We start from the raw sequence: 18,512 nt of genomic DNA, 5'->3' as shown, positions 1-18,512 counted from the left end.
GATGGTTAAGTGCCATTTAACATCATTTGTCTACTATACAGCATTGTTGCTGTGCTTGCAGGGTGAATTCAGGATCCATGACATGCCACAGATTACAATTTCCAATCTGCAGTTTGTCACAGGAATCTCTCATTGTGAACATGACAAGCAGATTTGTCCTGTATAACACATGATGCATTTATTTGAAACACTAATCCCCACTGTCTCTCAGCCCTTGTCAAATATGAGTGTGAACAAAAGGCATCAGCCAGTAGAGAGATTATTAAGACACACATCATACATCATCCTGTCAAGCACTCTGAACTCTGTTTTTGAAGATGTACTACACATATTAACATGAAAAGGATCATAATGATGATAAAGTCATGACTGGAAATAAATAAATACCTAGGTAGACTTACCTTTTGGAGTTGAAGGCTGTATTGGAGCCTGGGAGTAGATTTGGACATGAGGCCAGAGGCGTTTATACTGCAGTCCCTCAGGCTGCGGCTATCAGAGAAATGAGCCTGGAGTTTTTCCCTGTGCCTTCTATGCAGGGAGAAAGAGAGTGATTGCATTATATTACAACTAAACTCAAGATATAATTTAAGAATCTAATTCAAGACTACAATTTAAAAAAAAAGAAAGAAAGAGAAACGAAAAATGACCATTGTTGTATACTTCACTATAGAGTGTCTCACTCTATTAGCTGTGGTCAGGGTATATACGCCTTCTTCCTAATGATAACACACTCTGATAGCAGTTTTTAGTCCAGTCATTTATTTTCAATAGGCCAGAACTTTATAGACAAATGTCACAGCAAGGTAGGGGATCATAATTATTGACCTGGTACCCTAGAATCCTGACACACACTTCACTGTATGTGTGTATAAATGGTCTCTCTTACACACAACCACACACATGGATTTAGAAATTTTATGACTTTGTTTCACATAAAAAATAAAAAAAATTCACGGATTGAGGACGTTTTGATTTGTCTTACAGCAAAACTACCACGTTTTTGCCAAATGTTGTTGTACGAGTGCCTTGAAAGGTTTAGGAGATTTGCAACTCACTGGAATTTTATTTCCAAAGCTTTAACTGCAGGTTTGATAGTGGTGAAAAGCTTTCAAACTGGTTACAAAAATATCATTAGGAGAGAAGATGTCTTGCACAAGTGGAAATTTAATTAAGGCAATGTGCCGTGAAACGTCCATTACATGCCTTTGTGATAATATTCTGGGAAATGAAAGAAAGTAATACAGAGATTTTCCAGAAATACCTCAGGAGGTTAGAACCTTACTTTACAGAGGGAGACTACAAGTCTTTTAACATCAATGGTGCTGGGTATTTGTTAATTCATCCATGTGCATCTGGTGAGCAGATATTCCAATGCTTGCGTTTCATAAATAGCTTCCATTTTTCGTCACTCAACATAATTGCTTCCAATCTGTTCCAATCTTAACCATAAAAAAGCTTATATGAACAAACAAAAATGTGAGACAAAACAGTCAAACAGCATCTTTTAGCTAGGCTAAATATAAAATATGACTGTGTTCCTTCATTTTTGCATTCAACTTTGATTGGATTAAAAATGAATCGATGCTTAAGACTTTTGGATTAAATGTTAATTCACCATTAAATGTTCATTCTTAAATACTAGGTTGCTCAACTCTCTCTGCAGCTGAGGTCTGTTAAATGTTTTCTGAGTAAATGACATGGCAAGAAGTTAAAATTTAAGTTGGTTGAAAAGAACAAGAAACATAACTGCAACTAACTGATAGTTTGCTGCTGGGACCGACCTCACAATTAATTATTAAAAATACATAACAAAAAACAGTAATTTATAACGAAAGCTGTAATATAAATATTCACTGTTTGAATTAAGGTGCTATCAACTATTATATAAGCTTACTGCATCATGCTGTACAATATGATACATTAATCCATGGTCTGGGTGAATTCTGATTGGTTGCAGGGTGTCCATTAAAGTGTTAATGAGCACCTACTGAATAGTTCCAGTGAAACAGATTGTTAACTGTTTCATACAAATGTACCTACATTTACAATTTATTGCAATACGTTGTTACATACAGATGTACACATTATACATGAATGGTTTGGTGACTGACCACTGTATACGTAGAGTGATGCCATTTGAGGTGTGCATTATCAGGATTTAATGGCCTCTTAGTTGTCGATTAAATCCTGATAATGGACACTTCAAAGGCAGTCCCACTACTTTACTTGTTACTTAATATAGTTAATTTCATAGTTCAATCCATGATTATCAGTAACTGATGGTGGATAGTTAGTAGACGTTATCAGCACTATAACTATATGAGCCCTCATTCCATAGCCTGCCTAATTACTACATTTTATAACCACACATAATAAACTAGGCTTTGATTTTAATTCATTTTAGTCTTTAAAAATGTATAAGTAACTCTCTTATCTCTAACTCTGTAAAGTCTTCAAACACTATCATGAATGTACTACTGGTTAATCTCCACTTTGAAGTACTGATACTAATATGATTTCTGGTCTTTACTAAAGAGCAGAATACACTTTAGTTCAGTGCAGGAGAAGCTGCACTGTCAAATAACATTTGGGCTCTGGGTTTGGATCATTTTGTGGTACATTTATTCTGAGCCAGGACTCTCTGGTCAAGCTGACCAATATGAGCTGCACTTTTTAGAGCACTACAGTACTGAAAATAAACCCCACTTTTGTATATCAAGACCAATTCAATCAACAAAACCTACATTAACTCCCTCTTAATACTCTGCTGTCTAGTTTTACTTTGTCTACATTGCTTTTCTTTCTTCTCCCCTGCAGTGAGTAATTGACTTTGGCGGTCTGCTTTCGTGCTGCTTGGTACCCCTCGTAACACGCCCATGTACACACACGCTTAGGGTCTAATGTTTTTTGAATATGCTCTAGCTCAAGCCTTATCTGTGTATTTTATTTTGTATGAAACAATTTTACACAATTTAGATTTCATTCCCCATTTAAGCACTCTCTAGCAGACTCACACTTAAAATAAAATTTCATTGGGCTTCATGCCATGTAGAGTGCTTTTTCTGCACAGCCAGGGGCATTCTCTACTAATGTGGTGCTGGCTGGCATCACTCACTTGTTGCGGTGGTAGAGAGCAATACATGCCACTCCAAGAAGACAGATCCCTGAGGCAATGCTGAAGATGGACAGCACCTGCCTCTGGTAGGTGTCACCGCTCTCTGTGGAGGAGAGAATACAGTTCAGGCCATTGAGTTTCTACTGTGACACAAAGGATACTGTATGGGCTGTGGCTGTGATTGAGGAAATGTATCATGAATTATCATACCAAGCTCACTGAACGGCAGATGGACGTACACACACGACCACCCACAATCTTGCATTAGCATAGAGCGACCAGTGCTGCTGTCAGTAAATGTCAGTGTTTGAGCATGGGATAGGGACATGGCAGATACAGGCATGGCTCAGTGACATGTGCTAACTGAAGTGTGATAATCATTTCGTTCAGACAAACCCAGCAGGCAATGCCAATGCACTGTTTGCACAGCAGGGGCCACACAGTGTGTGCGTGTGTGTGTGTGTGTGTGTGTGTGTGTGTGTGTGTGTGTTTGTGTGTGTGTGTGTGTGTGTGTGTGTGTGTGTGTGTGTGTGTACTGTATGATTACTGTATGTGTGTCAGTATTTGGAGACTGTTGGCGACAGAGAATTAGCAGCAAATGGATGCTCCCGGAGCTTCTTGTCAGACCCAAGCACATCAGCAGCAGAGGCTTCAGGTCACAAGCAGCCGGGACAAGTAGCAGTTGATACAAGCAGATATCTGTCTGACTGAGCAGCTGGATGGTGGAGCTGCACTACTTGCAATAGTGCACAGTCAAGCAGGGGGTGAATGTGATGCATGCACTGGCTTATCTCAAACAAATCATCTAGTGGTTAAAATGAGAACATAAAGCCTGTAATGAGACTAATCCACTGTGAGAATGGGAGAGATGTCTCTGTCCCACTGCCATTTGGGACCTTGAACACAGCCTCCTGTGACAATACTCAATCAATCAAAACAATAAATCCCCCCATGTCTGATCTCATCACCTTGACAACAGCAGAGTAAAGTGCAGAAACATTCACCTCAACCTGTTCATGACCTTTGAGAGCTTGTCTCTGGTTTTTGATGCTGTCAACAGAGAACTGTCCTGGGAGGTCTTCTTCATCCTGGCTTGTCTACCCTGGTTTATCAACTACCCAAACTCTTGTTTTAAGGTCACAGATGGAGAAGTTCCTGTGTTAAAAACTTACACCGGAGTGCAACCAAGCAGTCTGTTTGCAACATGTCTTTCTTTTTTTTCTTCCTCCGCATTACATCAGTGCTGCATCAACACATTTAAGGGGTAGTACGGTGTAAATGAATTCTAACTGAAGGGAAATGTTTATGATATTAGAATGCTTCTAGAAAAATATACAGATAACATCTGAACACATCCTGGAGTTTCAATATGTGGATACAAATGTATATACTATAATATATATACACACACACACACACACACACACACACACACACACACACACACACACACACACACACACACACACACACACACACACACACACACACACACACACACACACACACACACACACACACACACACACACACACAGACATATAAACATAAGAGGTCCAAACTTCCCACTCCTGTTGAAAGGAGGAAAGATGGGTTTGAATTAAAATAGAGCTAAAGAAAATGCTGCAGGGATGGGGAAGTTATGACACACTATTGCTTATTTAACAAAATGACAAACTGCTTGTCGATAATTTTGGTAATATTTTTTGGTTATTCTGCAAAAAATGGCTTGGAAGTATAATATTTTAAAGTTTAGTTGCATTTGCTTGATTTGGGCTTTTTCCATTGGATATGGTTATAAAATAGTTTATTTTCCAGCAGAAAAAATATAATTAAAAAATATTATGGCAAGCTAAATCTTTTTCCTCATTGAAATCTCTTCTAAAAATGCACGTTTAAAAAATGCATGTTGAGTTGATTAAATATTTGCTATGTATGTCCACTAATAATTTATATTGTATATATATTGTTTTTATGTGCCTTTTATTGTGCTTTCATCTTATTGTCCTTTTATGGATTCTTATTTTATTTCTGTTGTTTGTTTTGAAAATGTGCTTTACAAACAAAGTGTATTATTATCATTATTATTATTATTATTATTATTATTATTATTATTATTATTATATTATTATTAGGAAAGACATAATTAACTTTAAAGTGGCAACAGATAACTTTTCTGTTTTAACTCTTCATTATGATTTAAATGTTGATTGCACAATGTAATGGCTGTAGAATAATGACACCATCAGCATTTAGATTGGTTCCGTACTTTGGCCAGACCTGTGGATAGAGGAAGAGGTATAGTGATGAGATCCATTCTTTCTACTAAGCTAGATCAGTTAACAAAACATGCCTACTTATTAATCCCAGTGGGTGTTTTAATCTGCCTTTATCATTGCAATGAGATCAGGGATTCTGCTTTAATTGGGGATTCTGTTCGTTAGTTCTGGATCAATCAATATGTTCATATGAAAATCAGCAGAACATGTGTTATCATCATCTCTGTTGGGGGGGTGGGGGGGGGTGGTTGTCTATTGCCACTTTAAATATAAGATCATAATAACAATGATAGTGATGTGGAAGACCCAGAAATGCTTTTCAAAGTTCTTAAAGCCCTGGGATGTATGTGTTAGGTTTTATTCTGCATAATATAATGATATAATGTAATAGACTCAAATCACATATTCAACACTGATTTTACAATACTTCTGAGCGTGGAGCTGCAAACAAGTTCTTGATTCGCATATTCTTGATCCACCCTGTAATTTGTCACAGCTGTGAATGTCTTCAAGCTGCGCTTTACAAATGAACAAAAGAAGTTGCCTCCGTTCTCTGTTTATAAGTAATGTGTCAATTGTATATTTGTACCCCTGTAAACCCTCCAGCCTTCAACCATCAGTGACCTCTCTGTCTTTGAGATACTGTATATGGTAAATATCTTTCCCTGCTACTACATCATCAGTGCTCGTGTGCAGCACCACCTGAGACAAGCCTCTGCTTTCTTTGGTTCAATGAAATAAGCCTTTTCAAAACCTGAACATAAAAACAGCCATCTACAAAACCCTGCTGAATGGCTGTAAGGAAAAACCAACATGCAGTCTGTACATAAAACCATTATAGACCTTTCATGCCTGATGTCTGCAAGGCTTTCTTGAAATTAGATGCAAGAGCATTTTGGGAAGGGGAACAAACTGAACAGCCTCTGTATTGGCTAAGCCGCGTCGTATTGACATGAGCAACACAACAACACAATCCCATATGGCCAGCACATGACCAGACAAAATGCTGCTAATGAAGAGCATGCTCAAGTATTCATGACAAAATGGGGTTTTCTGCCTGAAATACATCAAGGTAAAATAGTGTCACACATACACACACCACACACCACACACACACACACACACACACACACACACACACACACACACACACACACACACACACACACACACACAGAGCTTCAGCAAGAAAATCAAAAGACAAGATCATATTTAGGAGCACTCAATCCTACCTCAAACAGAACTTGGCAGTAGTCACATATTGGACTTACATAACAGCTACCGAAAATTTCATTGCTGAAGAGGAAGTCATAATGGTACACAATGAATGAGCAAAAGAGCACGCACTGTGCTTTTAAGAGCCAAAAAAACTATCTGCGTCTGCCGTCAATCAATCGATAAGTCCCGTTCTCATTTTCTCAAATGCATCAGCCCACCTGCAGGAGCATTCTGGACTAATTTAGTCCCCAGATTAAAACCACTGAACTGAGGAATGTGGCACAGAGCATTGCTTTGAGAACACCTTCTATTTCCTGGAGCAAATGTGTGACGGGACAGCAGTATATGAAGCCACGTTAATGGAAAACTTCACAGCATGCAATGTTGGTTTTCATGTATGCACAAAAGGAAGCCAGTGAGTGAGGAAAAGACGGCAAAGAGAAAACGGTGCCAGTGTGTGAGGCTGTGTGTGTGTTTGTGTGTGTGTGTGTGCCGGAGGGGATTGATAATTCCCTGTAGATAAAGAACAGTGTGTTATTCATAATGAAACAGAGCAAAATAATTTGGTTTCTAAAAGATTTGTTAACCTCCTACAAGGTTGAAAGGTACCTTAGGTAATATCTGTTGAATTCTAAGGGGTTTAAATTGTATTTTTATTGCAACTCAAAACAGAGACAAATATTCTTTTTCCCACCATATATAATGTAACTGACTATACCTAAATGTGAAAGGCAAGTTGACACACATGAGCTGTCGCGGTGCGTCTTTACTGCTCCATCCTTATTACATCACTCGTCTCTAACAGCACTGTTCTTCATGCAGACAGAATACACCTAATTCACCGCCACAGTGTTTCCATGGCGACTGGCCCGCATTAATTTTCCAAGGTGAGTGGCCTTGTTGTGCCTGGATTGTGTGTTTTGTATGTGGTAAATCACAGACGTAGGGCACATGAAAAATGAAGCACTCCACACAGTGAATGAAAAGTTGTCTTACCCATGAACTCAATCCCAAGTTCATCCGCTGCTCCATTCAAGGCCAGATAGCAAGGGAGAAGATGGGTAAACAGAGGGCGAGAAAAAGAGGAGAATAACAGTTACAACAGAATTCACCTTAGGGAGAGACACATGCTGCAACTAGACCATAAAGTTGGTTTGACGGCTTTCTCTGACATGGCTCTCCCCTGTGCACCAGGTAATGAGCCAGTCAGCCCCAGATGCTTGGTATGCTTCTCTGTGATACACTTACACAGCCTACAGTGGCTTTGAGTGAAGAAAGAAAACAACAAAGGTACGGGGGTTGAGAGGATTAGAGGAAGGATCATGAAAATAAAAGTAGAATATGAAATATCTTATAGCTCTATGTCACTGACGTTGTTCTGTGCAAGGCTTTTATTGATTTGAGCCGGAGGCATTGCAGTAATTGTTCACACACGTGTTCATTCGTGCACACCCATAGACTTACATTACACTCTTGTCTGTATGTCTCTCACATACACCCTCTCTCTCTCTCTCTCTCTCTCTCTCTCACACAAACACACACACACACACACACACACACACACACACACACACACACACACACACACACACACACACACACACACACACACACACACACACACACAGTCTTTCGTCATGCAGTTAAGCCCCCCCCCCTCCTCCATCCCAGTGCTAGGGAAACAGATAAAAGGGAGCACTCATGTTCTTTCCATCCTGACAGTGCCCCTTTTTCATGTCACTGTAATGTAATCTCATTTAAATTAAAATGAAACCCTCACTAGTAATTGCTTTTCTGACAGAGGTGGTCCGAGTTTTAAATAGAATATGGCTTGCCAAGCTCCTGACAGATTATGTAGTGGGCACTCTCCAAAAAAAAGAAGAAGAAAAGGCTAACACAAAAAAAACAAACATCTGTTCTCGGATGAATTTTGATTGTACCATGGGAAAAGCGGTCGGTGTTGTGGCGTTGCATGAATATGAGGAAAATAAAAACCCAGAGAGAACTGGAGCGAGATTCAGATGAAAGACAAATAAACATTTCGATGAATCGATTTTTAATAACTGCACAGGTTATCTTGCTCTATTGAGAGAGCATTTCACCCACACATGTTAAAATATGGTTTTAAGGGCCCACATTAAGAATTAAAAAGCAAGATTTACATGACTTTTTGGGACTATTCCTTTAAACAAGCCATCAGAACTTGCCTAGAGCTAACTAACCCGGAAATGCTGAGGAATCAGAGCAGACTGGACTTTTTAGGAGGAGGAGCTTAAAGAGACGGGTGCTAAAACAGAGCGTTTCAGACAGAGGATGAATACAAGTATATTCCGACAGTATGAGAAAAAAATAATATTCTAGTAGAACACAAAAGACCAGTATGAACCTGAAAATTAGCATAATATGGGATCTTTAAATACAAAGCCTGTCGTATACTTTATGACTGCCGAACAGACTCTTAATGAGGCAAGGGGGTTTTCATGATTCCACTGATATCAAAAGAGAAATAACAAATAAAGCCTGCAGAGCAGGTCTGAAATCCAAAAATGAATCAATCAATTTACAAATGATTTAATGTTTGAATTTGAACAGGAAGTAGGTATCATCATGCCTTTATTGAACACAATGTAAGTTCATCATGTCGGGATTTATCTCCTGAAGCCTCGAGGATAATAAAACAAATGTCAGCATTTATTATACGCTCCTACTGATTCATAGGCAGTCTAAAAAAACCCTCACAAATAAATTATTAAAACTGTTTAGAGCCAGGCAATTCTAGCTGGTGGACATTATGCTTTTTGCCATGAGGAGTTTTGAGATACAGTACAACTGCATGGTGAAGATTTGGTAAACACTATACTGTTAGTGTTGAACAAACTTGGCAAGGCCAAATAAGTGAACGCAGTATCCTACTGATGTCATCTGATCTGTATTATCTATTCAATCATTTCCCTCTCAGTGCCCATGGCAACAGTCAACACTTTTTCGCCTCTAAATCGCCCTGACAGACAGCCTGTGCCGATGATGTCATTACAACAGTGATACACATCCCTCGCTCTGGCGCTGCCTTGTCTGGAGACATTCACCAATCATAAAACGTGCAGGCTCCCAATCCATCCTACTGGCAACACAAAGCATCCCTGGGAATCACTTAGGCTGTCTTGTGGGAGCCTTGAGCAAGCTTAGAGAATACCTGTGCATCATGTCAAATGCTCTTGGCCCGATTAAGATGCAGAAATCTGGCGGGTGGGAGAGACAATGGCAGGAGTGAATCAAATCCTTAATCCCCTCTTCACTTGGGTGAGCAGGGAAATGGGGAGCCAATGTGTGTGTGTTACTGAACTCAATATCCCATGTAGCTACTGACTCCAAACCCAATATCTACCAGAGATAAATAGTTCAAATTAATGGCTTGCCTTCTTCTACGTCTTTGTTAACCAGCTGGGTAAAACAAAAAGCCTGCTCACCTCCCTTCCCCTCCTCATCCTCTTCACTCTTCCACCAAACATCATCTCTGTCGTCTTAAAGGTGCTACTAGCTCGATTGAACACCATTAGAGGAATGCCCTAAACTCTTTCAGAGTTAAGGGAGAAACTATTTTTTTTTCAAACAGATAGAGACTTAAGTGCAGCTTTTCTACATTCTTATGTTTTATGACCCCATCACTTTCCCACAGTCCACCAATATGTAAGGGCACCTCCTCCCCAAAGCTGAGCTCACAGCATTGCAGCTGGAGTTCCTGACTGGGAGCCTCTTTGTCCTTTTGTCCCTGGGTTTTTGATATGTGTGCAGCAGTCTCAGCTTCTCTTTCTACCTCTGCAAGGATGTGTGTATGACGGACTAGCACTGTGTGCAAGTCACTACGGACGGCTCTTTTAAGTGGCTGCTATATTGTCCAGTCAATACCTAGACAAAAGATGAGAACCAAAGGATGATATATTACTGCGAGATGCTCAAAGGTCGTTTTCCGTGAAAAAAAAGGTTAACTTAAAAGAGATAGCATGACAGATGACACGTTTCTTTCCCCAGTGCACGTCTATTAATCTACAAAAACTGACACACATACTTGCGAGGATTTTCACTGGGGCTCGTCCACTTGTAGCTGGTGTTATTGTGTTCATGTATGTGTGCATGTTATTATATGATTTGGCTTTTGGAAGCAGGATAATCCTAAAAACCCTTGGTAATCTGGGTAAATTTTAGATTACTCTGTATCAACAGAGATCAAAATAGGCTTCATTCCTCTGTTAAATCTTCCAGGGAACACTTATCTCTTATGGTGAACAGGTGCGTGCGTGTGGCAGTACAAGACAATTTCTATTCAGTTTTTTACTACCAGCTAAGACAGAGACGCCTGTACTGTTTACAGCTTATAGACTGTATTTTTACCTTGTGAGTCTGTGTGTGATGGTCTCTAGTTATATAATTTTGTTCCTGAAGATATTGGGGTTGCATTTATGGCACAAAATAACTAATAAAGATTTCTTTCTCTTGACAAAGCTTTAGAAAGCATTTGTTATAGGTACTAACAGAGACAGAGTTAGACTTTCAAGGTGGTCCGCAAGCATACTGGAGCTTGACCTCCAAGCTCCCAAATCCTTCAGTCAGATGAAAGCAACATCTTATATAACCATAATAAAAAGATATTGGAAGGTCTATCCTTGTTTTCCATGAGATTTTTATATTCATTATACTCTACGCCTGGCAAAGCTGCACTTTAGGTCATATCATATTTCTAATATACAGGCTGTATAATACTGAATAAATTGACCACAAAAGGCCTCTAGAAATGATTCAAATAAATAAATCTGGATTTGAATCTGCAAAATGTTTACACCTCATTAACATGAGCAACCTGTGACCTGCTAATAGATATTGCTTTGTGCCAAGAGTTCATCAGATGTGGACCGTTATAATTCTAGCCAATACTTCCCTTCCACTATGTACAAATGTGTATTAATACATATGTAAATGTGTACAAATAAAACATGTATATACACTTTATATTACGGCAGAGTCTTAAAAATTTATGATATGGCATGTAGAAACATTAACATTAACATTAAACAGCTCTCTTTTATATTAGGATTTTAAGGCTTATTGTCTTGTACATTTTTAATGAATGAAAATTTACTTTTATATGTGATGTAATCTTCTGTATTATCTTCTTCAGATGTCTATTTTCGTGGAAAAGACAATTCGATTCAGCTTATCTCATAAGCAACATAACAATCTCCTGATCTGGACACACAGGAAATTTGATGTCTGCCTATGGAAGATAAAATAAATCTCACTGGCTGCCATGAGAGAGAAAGAAACATGTTTTGTGACACTGGCTTGTGACCCCATTAATGGACTCTCAGTGGGCCTGGTGGCATCAAACAGAAGGCAATAGGAGTTAAGTTTTCTCTCTGACTCTTGGTGCAGAGGAGCCAAGGCACTCCATAAAACAGTGTGAATTTGTAAAGCCATAGTCTCGTGGGAAAGGCTCTGGGCCTTGAATTTCTTTTACTTGTACCTCTGACTTTTGCTTTATTTTTTAACTACACTTCACAGCTGTCATGGGGATTCAAAGACTCCTGAGAAACTGTTTTCATGAAGAATAGGAAAGTGAAGACTTACCTTCATTTTAGTTTAAAGCAAGGCAAGATTAAAGACTGTAATAAAAGATATAGGAGGTTTTATGTGCAGGGTTTAATCCGAACATCCAAATGTAGGCTAATAAAGAAATGCGGTCTCATGATACACATTATGAATGTCTAGTGAATGAATAATGTTTTTTTATTGCTCTAATAATTTCCCAATTCAGGCTCAAATGAAAATCTCCACATTATGACACTATTAATCAATGTATCACCACCTGTTGAGGAAAAGGATGGACACAAAAACTGAAATGTGAAGCCTAATATTAAGAAGATGTAAAGGCTGAAAACATGCTCTCATGAATTAAAACCTATAACACAGGCATTCCAACTCTTAAGCCCTTTTTACACATGAACTGCAACCGCTTTGATGACATCTCTATCATGCGGCTGGCGCGAAACCAGAAAAAAACAAACAGATTATAGATCTGAGGGTTAAGTAGAAGGGTGATGCTACTTTCTATTCTACATTCTACATCAATGCACATATGCCCCATTCATTTAAGCAAAGGCAGTATGTAAGTAATTTACTTTATATTCTGCACTAGTAATGAGACATTCTATCAAATTAAAAAGATTTCAGATTATAACAAATTTTGAAGGGGGACCTGTACGCCTTTATTATTGACTTGACAGTAGAGAACCGAGAGGAAATAGGGGAGAGGGAGAGAGAGAGAGAGAGAGAGAGAGAGAGAGAGAGAGAGAGAGAGAGAGAGAGAAGAGAAGAAGCGAATTGCAACAAAGGTCCCCAGTTGGACTTGAACCGTGGATGACGTTTTAATGGTTACCGTCTAAACCCTTAGGTCCCCAGTGTGCCTCACGGGCTAGTCTTAGGGCCCAGAGGACTAGCTGCTGATTCCACTTGATTTATTTGGCTGACCGATACAGTACAGTACAGTCAGAGTTTCACTCACGGGCATGTAACATGTTCTTGTCATGAATTTGTTTTAATGTCGCAGATCAACACACTGATATGTAGGATTTAAAAAAAAAAAAATAGAAAGGAGTGCATACTTGGGTCTGACAAGATAGCATCTGTCTTGGGTACAAACTGGTCACAGCGTAGTCCATGGTAGCCCTCCTTACACCTGTGAGAGAGAAAAAGAGACAGAGAGCAAGATTAGAAGAAAGACAAACCAAGCAAAACGTACAGCATGGACTATCAGCTGAAGAGTGTTTCAGATAAGGAAAGTTGAGAACAGGAAACCTAGGAAGAAGACTGAATGGACGGTAAAAAGTGGAGTGCTCACCGAGGACCGAGGTGGTAGAGGGAGATACACAGAAACTGTCGAGGGGGGTGGGGTGAGAAGAAAGAGAAAAGAAGGGGAAGATAGTTGGGCAGGCCTAAGCAGCGCCTGCAGCCTCACTGATAGCACATGACTGACAGGAATGCCAGGTCTCAGTGGAAGAAACGGGGTACTGGGATGTGGGATGGAGAGTACTTGGCATGATGCAGACGACTCAAGATCTACAGTGGAAGGGCAGCTGCCATAGTTTGAACGCTCATATAAACAAGGTCCTGGCACAGTCCAGATATTTGCCTTCATCGTCAAATAAATATCCCTACGCTGTTGCCTGCACATCCCTCAGCAACTGTCATAAATATATTGAGCAAAACTATTTGAAGTTTGACTGTGTATGTTGCAATTTATCAGCAATACTCTCATCGTTAGCTATCGTTATACACGTGTAATTCTTGTTAAGGATTGGGGATTGTTACCAGTCCTGTGCCAATAACTGAATGAATAATTATAACTTTAAAAAACTTGAAAAAAACACTTGTACTGTCAGAATTAAAAAAGTTACACAACAAATCAGGTCAGACGTGTGGAGCCCTAGTTTGGAACAATTCTCAATAGTTTTTGTCTCAAAGAGGACTTAGCCATTTTTTATTCCTATCTCCATTTATTGCCATACTGTGAGCACATTCAGTGGGCTGATCCATCCCTCTGCTCTTTCACAGCTTAGGGGAGACAATTGGGGGATTTGCTTTGATGTGTCTGTTTCAACATAAACTTATACATGAGTGAGCGATATGTCAGAGTTGTCTATATTTTCTCTATTCCCTCAGTCGATGACATATTGTAGGTAAACTGAGGGGATTTACGCTTACACATTTTCCGTCAATATATGTCCACCACATTTCCACCAGTGTCAATGCTCTCACTTAATGTATTAGATGAGTGACGGGCAGAAGTGGACCATTTGGTCTCACTCAGCTTGGTTTGACCTGAAAGCTTGATGACACAACAACAGCATTAACAACAACAATAACAACAACAACGACAACTGAGCTATGTTAAATAAACTGAGCAGCAGTGGCGATCACACGTTGTTGGTTAAGGCTGGGATAAGAGTGAAAACTGTCATCTTTAGCTTTCATTTGTTCAGTGTGTTTCAGCTCCATATGTGCAGTTTCTTACCCCTGCTGCTTTCTCTATAATGCGGTGTAGAACTTCACAATTGATGAAAATTAATAGAATATGTATATATATATATATATATATATATATATATATATATATATGCAGCTCTTATTTCACGCCTGCTCAAAGCTGATGGTAGTGTCCTTTCTTGGTTTGCCCCTGTTTGGTGATTACATGGTTAAAAAATGTTTCCAGCAATGTTAGATTGAGTGCTGTGCAGATTAGGTAGCATGGCACAATTTTGGTACTTGTTTTAGCATAAAATAATCACCAAAGAATCATTCAATTGGGTATCCAACAATTCTTGATGAAGCTTTCAACATGCACCAACATGGATTTCTGCCCACCAGGGGGAAGCAGAAACCATCTGTGAACACAACGCTTACATATTATCATCTTTAAGTTAATAGGGTGAACCTCTTAGCAAACAGTTGCCTAGGTACACGTCAAGCAGACACAGAGAAACATAAGCATTAATTCAGAATCCTGTGTTCCTGGCCATTCATTCTAATTTGAGCTTTTTGTACTGTACATATTTCTTCACTACAAGGGATCCCCTCCCATAACACCCAGCCATTTGTTCCATCGTAATCGTAAAAATACTGATTATAGCCACTTTAAAAAAATTACACTGAAAGAAACACAAAACATTAAATCAAGAGTGTGCTAAAAAGTGAGTTTGAAAAGCTTTTGAAATCTCAGTGCCGTTCTTAGCGATCAGCACCACTGTCAAGCTGCGGGGCGTGATCGTTGAGACGGTCATTTTGTGTTATGAGGCAGTAAAAATCTCTCTAACTGCACCTTTAAATGGTGGGATTCATTACTGTTCAACTGATGTGTGAAAAATACCCTTGAATTAAACCCTTTAAATCTTAAACCTCAAAACTCTTTGTGTCATTTAGTTTCCAAAGTAATAAGCAAAACACACAAAAACCTCTATGGTTCCCCACTCCAGCAAGCAAAGGAGGGGGACTTGATTCTCTCCTGTCATTGTCTCTCCCACAGCCAGATTTCTACCTTTTAATCAGCCTGAATTAAATGACGGATACAATACTCTGGCATTGTCCAAACTCTCTTAACTCTTTCTCTCATGCACATACAAATATGCACATGGAGCTTCTAATTGATCAATACACCAACCAGTTATATGCTATTGTTACTTCCAGGGGATATTTTGGGAAACACAACTTAGTAATACACATATCATGACCACACAAAAGTATTCATTGTTGTCAGAATCTTATGATGTTATTGTAATGCAGATGATAGTTCATTGTATTCATTCTGTATGTTGCCAAGCTCGTTATCACTGTCCATTTGTGAGCCAGGACTGACTAGTGTCATTATTTGCAAAATACAGTACAGGGCAAAACAAATATGCTGAATAGCCTCCGTTGGATTCTTATGGCCATTGTGCATAATGCACTCAGAATGCATCTTACTAAAAACATTATTTAACTGATCAAAAATAAATGCGTTAATAAAAATATGAATCAGAATATCCATTTTAAAATCATAATTAATTACTATAGAGATACACCATTAAGTCAGGCAGAATATTTTTTCAGTGAAATGGAATATGCAAAAGAACATGCCATATGATGCGTAACGCACCAATCAGAATGACTAATGCAAAGATGTCAGGTTTATTACCAAATTGAAACTGCTTTTGTATGGGATAAATTAATACGAAGCCTCAGTGGGATTTAAAATGAGAAAGAATCCCAGGAGGAGCCTGAGTTTTGACACATATATTCATCTTAAATCCAATGTTAACCTTTTGTAAGAAAAGTTTGAAAAGTTTTTAAATTAAGATCACAGGAAACAGGGAACATTACTGATGATGACACTTTCGAGGTGGCCAGATATAAACTCTGAGCACCGCTATGTTAAAGGTCCCTTATTGTAAAACGTGAGATTTCCATGTCTTTTTTTTTTTATTATAGAGCAGGTTGAGATGTTATATGAATATTCTTAAAGTATCAAAACACTCAATCTACAGAGAAATGCACAGATCCTGTATTCAGAAACTGTCTTTAAACAAGCTATCAAGACTTCTGTAATTTGATGTCACAACTATGCCATAGAAAGCGCTGCTACTATGCATTTATTCTGATCAATCAGAGCAGACTGAGCTTTTTTTGCGAAGAGAGTCTGGCGTGTTTCAGACAGAGGGGGGGTGAAAACAGGTATACAAATAAAGTTTTTTTTTTTTTTTTTAAAGGATGTAGTAGAAGTATGAAGCTAAAAATGAGCAGAATATGGACCTGTTAAAAACTGGTTCCTTGATTTGATTTGATATAATACACAAGCACTGGCCATTTTTTGTCAGCGTGCCAATCTGTGTCAAACAGCCAATCGTGTATTGTAAAAATTCAGGGAGGAACCCAATGCGTCCACTCAGATTTCAAGGGTAAATTGTCCCTCCCCTCCCATTGCTTGGCTCTGCCCTACATCACACCTTCTATCCCTGGTTGTGAGCTGACGTGCCTTGTTAGTATTCTGAATCACAAACTCAAAGGCAGAATGCCTGTCTGGCTATCTGTTTACGTCTGGGCTTGCTTTCTGTTTGTCTCCATCTCCCCCCTCCTACCATCTTTGTAGCACTGTGAAACAAGCTCAGCCACGACTCAATGAGATGCAAACAATGCTTTGTAAATGTGTTTGTGTGAACATTGCGTCAAATGGGTGATAAACAATGTGAGATAATAAAAAGCTTTGAGTAAGTGTTTGGGTGTGTATCTTCCAATGAAAGAAATGGGGGGAACAAGCACTTGTATTTATGCATTTGTGGTCGGCGCAGTGTTTCAAAAGTGGGAAATATCTCAAGGAGAACCCAGATGTGTGTGTGGCAGCTTTCTCAAGTGTGTGTGTGTGTTTACATCCTGCAGCAGCTATAGACTGGGAGCATGTTTTCACCCACTGCTCCGGAGCAGTCTGTGACTACGCAGCTGCCTTTAACACATGTTCAAGTCACGGAGAAAACACACCTCTGAGTGTGAAGGAAGATGAAGGGGTGGGGAGTGCTGCCTCATAACTAATAACCACCCTGCCTGTTAATTAGTGTGAAGAAAAAATGGAGGATAGTTTGAGAGCATGGGGAGAGAAAAGAGGTTCAGGGAGGAGAGAAGGGATGGGGATGTTATCATGTCAACCAAACGTTCCATTTAATCCTTGATGGCTGCTTCTACATGGATATCCATATGAGCTATTACTGGTGAGGCAGATGGGAAGTACCATAGCGTCGAGCACTTACTGACTAGATTAAATCAGCCTTGGTACTTTCTTTTGGATGCACAGTATCTGGTGGCTATTGATGGTTTTAACTATAAAAATTGTGAAATACAGAATTCAAAAGGGGATTAATCCCTCACTTGCCAGCATTACCAGCATCTCTTGACAACCAGTTGCAATGACAGTGATATAATACAATCAAAGTTTTACAAGAAGTTGAGCAATTTACGCTTAAGTTTGAAATGTATCATCGACCTTGGAAACAGCAACTCCAGTTTTTGTTTTTGTCTGAGCAACAGTTTGGCATTTTGGGGAGAATATGCTTCTTCTTATGCTTTCTTGCCAAGACTTACATGAGAAGATCAATCCCACTCACTGTGTGGTGAATACTGTTTCAAGCTAAACATTAGCTTAGCTTGGTATAAAGATTGGAAACAGGAAAACTGTGCTCAGCCAAGAAATAGTCGCACACATACAAGCTAACCATGCAGTTAACAAACTTTAGAAGTGCTCTTAGGCTAGAATCAGGCTAGTTGTTTCCTTGTGTTTCCAGTCTTTATACTCAGCCAAGCTAACCAGCTCCTGGCTGATGCTTCAT

At 39.1% G+C, this 18,512-nt stretch overlaps 1 protein-coding gene across 1 annotated transcript in view; it reads right to left on the bottom strand.

Moving 5' to 3' along the window:
• nrg3b (neuregulin 3b) overlaps positions 1-18,512 on the bottom strand; it is a 193,747-nt gene that overhangs the window by 16,227 nt on the left and 159,008 nt on the right. Inside the window, exons 3-6 of the mRNA XM_083932403.1 lie at positions 13,269-13,342; positions 7,609-7,635; positions 3,116-3,218; positions 402-528 (exon numbers count right to left, since the gene is read on the bottom strand). Of these exons, the coding sequence (XP_083788529.1) occupies positions 402-528; positions 3,116-3,218; positions 7,609-7,635; positions 13,269-13,342 (331 nt within the window). The remainder of the gene's footprint in view (positions 1-401; positions 529-3,115; positions 3,219-7,608; positions 7,636-13,268; positions 13,343-18,512) is intronic.

The sequence above is a fragment of the Echiichthys vipera genome (assembly GCF_963691815.1).
Source record: "Echiichthys vipera genome assembly, chromosome: 18".
NCBI lineage: Eukaryota > Metazoa > Chordata > Actinopteri > Perciformes > Trachinidae > Echiichthys > Echiichthys vipera.
The sequence above is the reverse complement of the archived record's forward strand: the minus strand, read 5'-3'. Positions and strand labels throughout refer to the sequence as shown.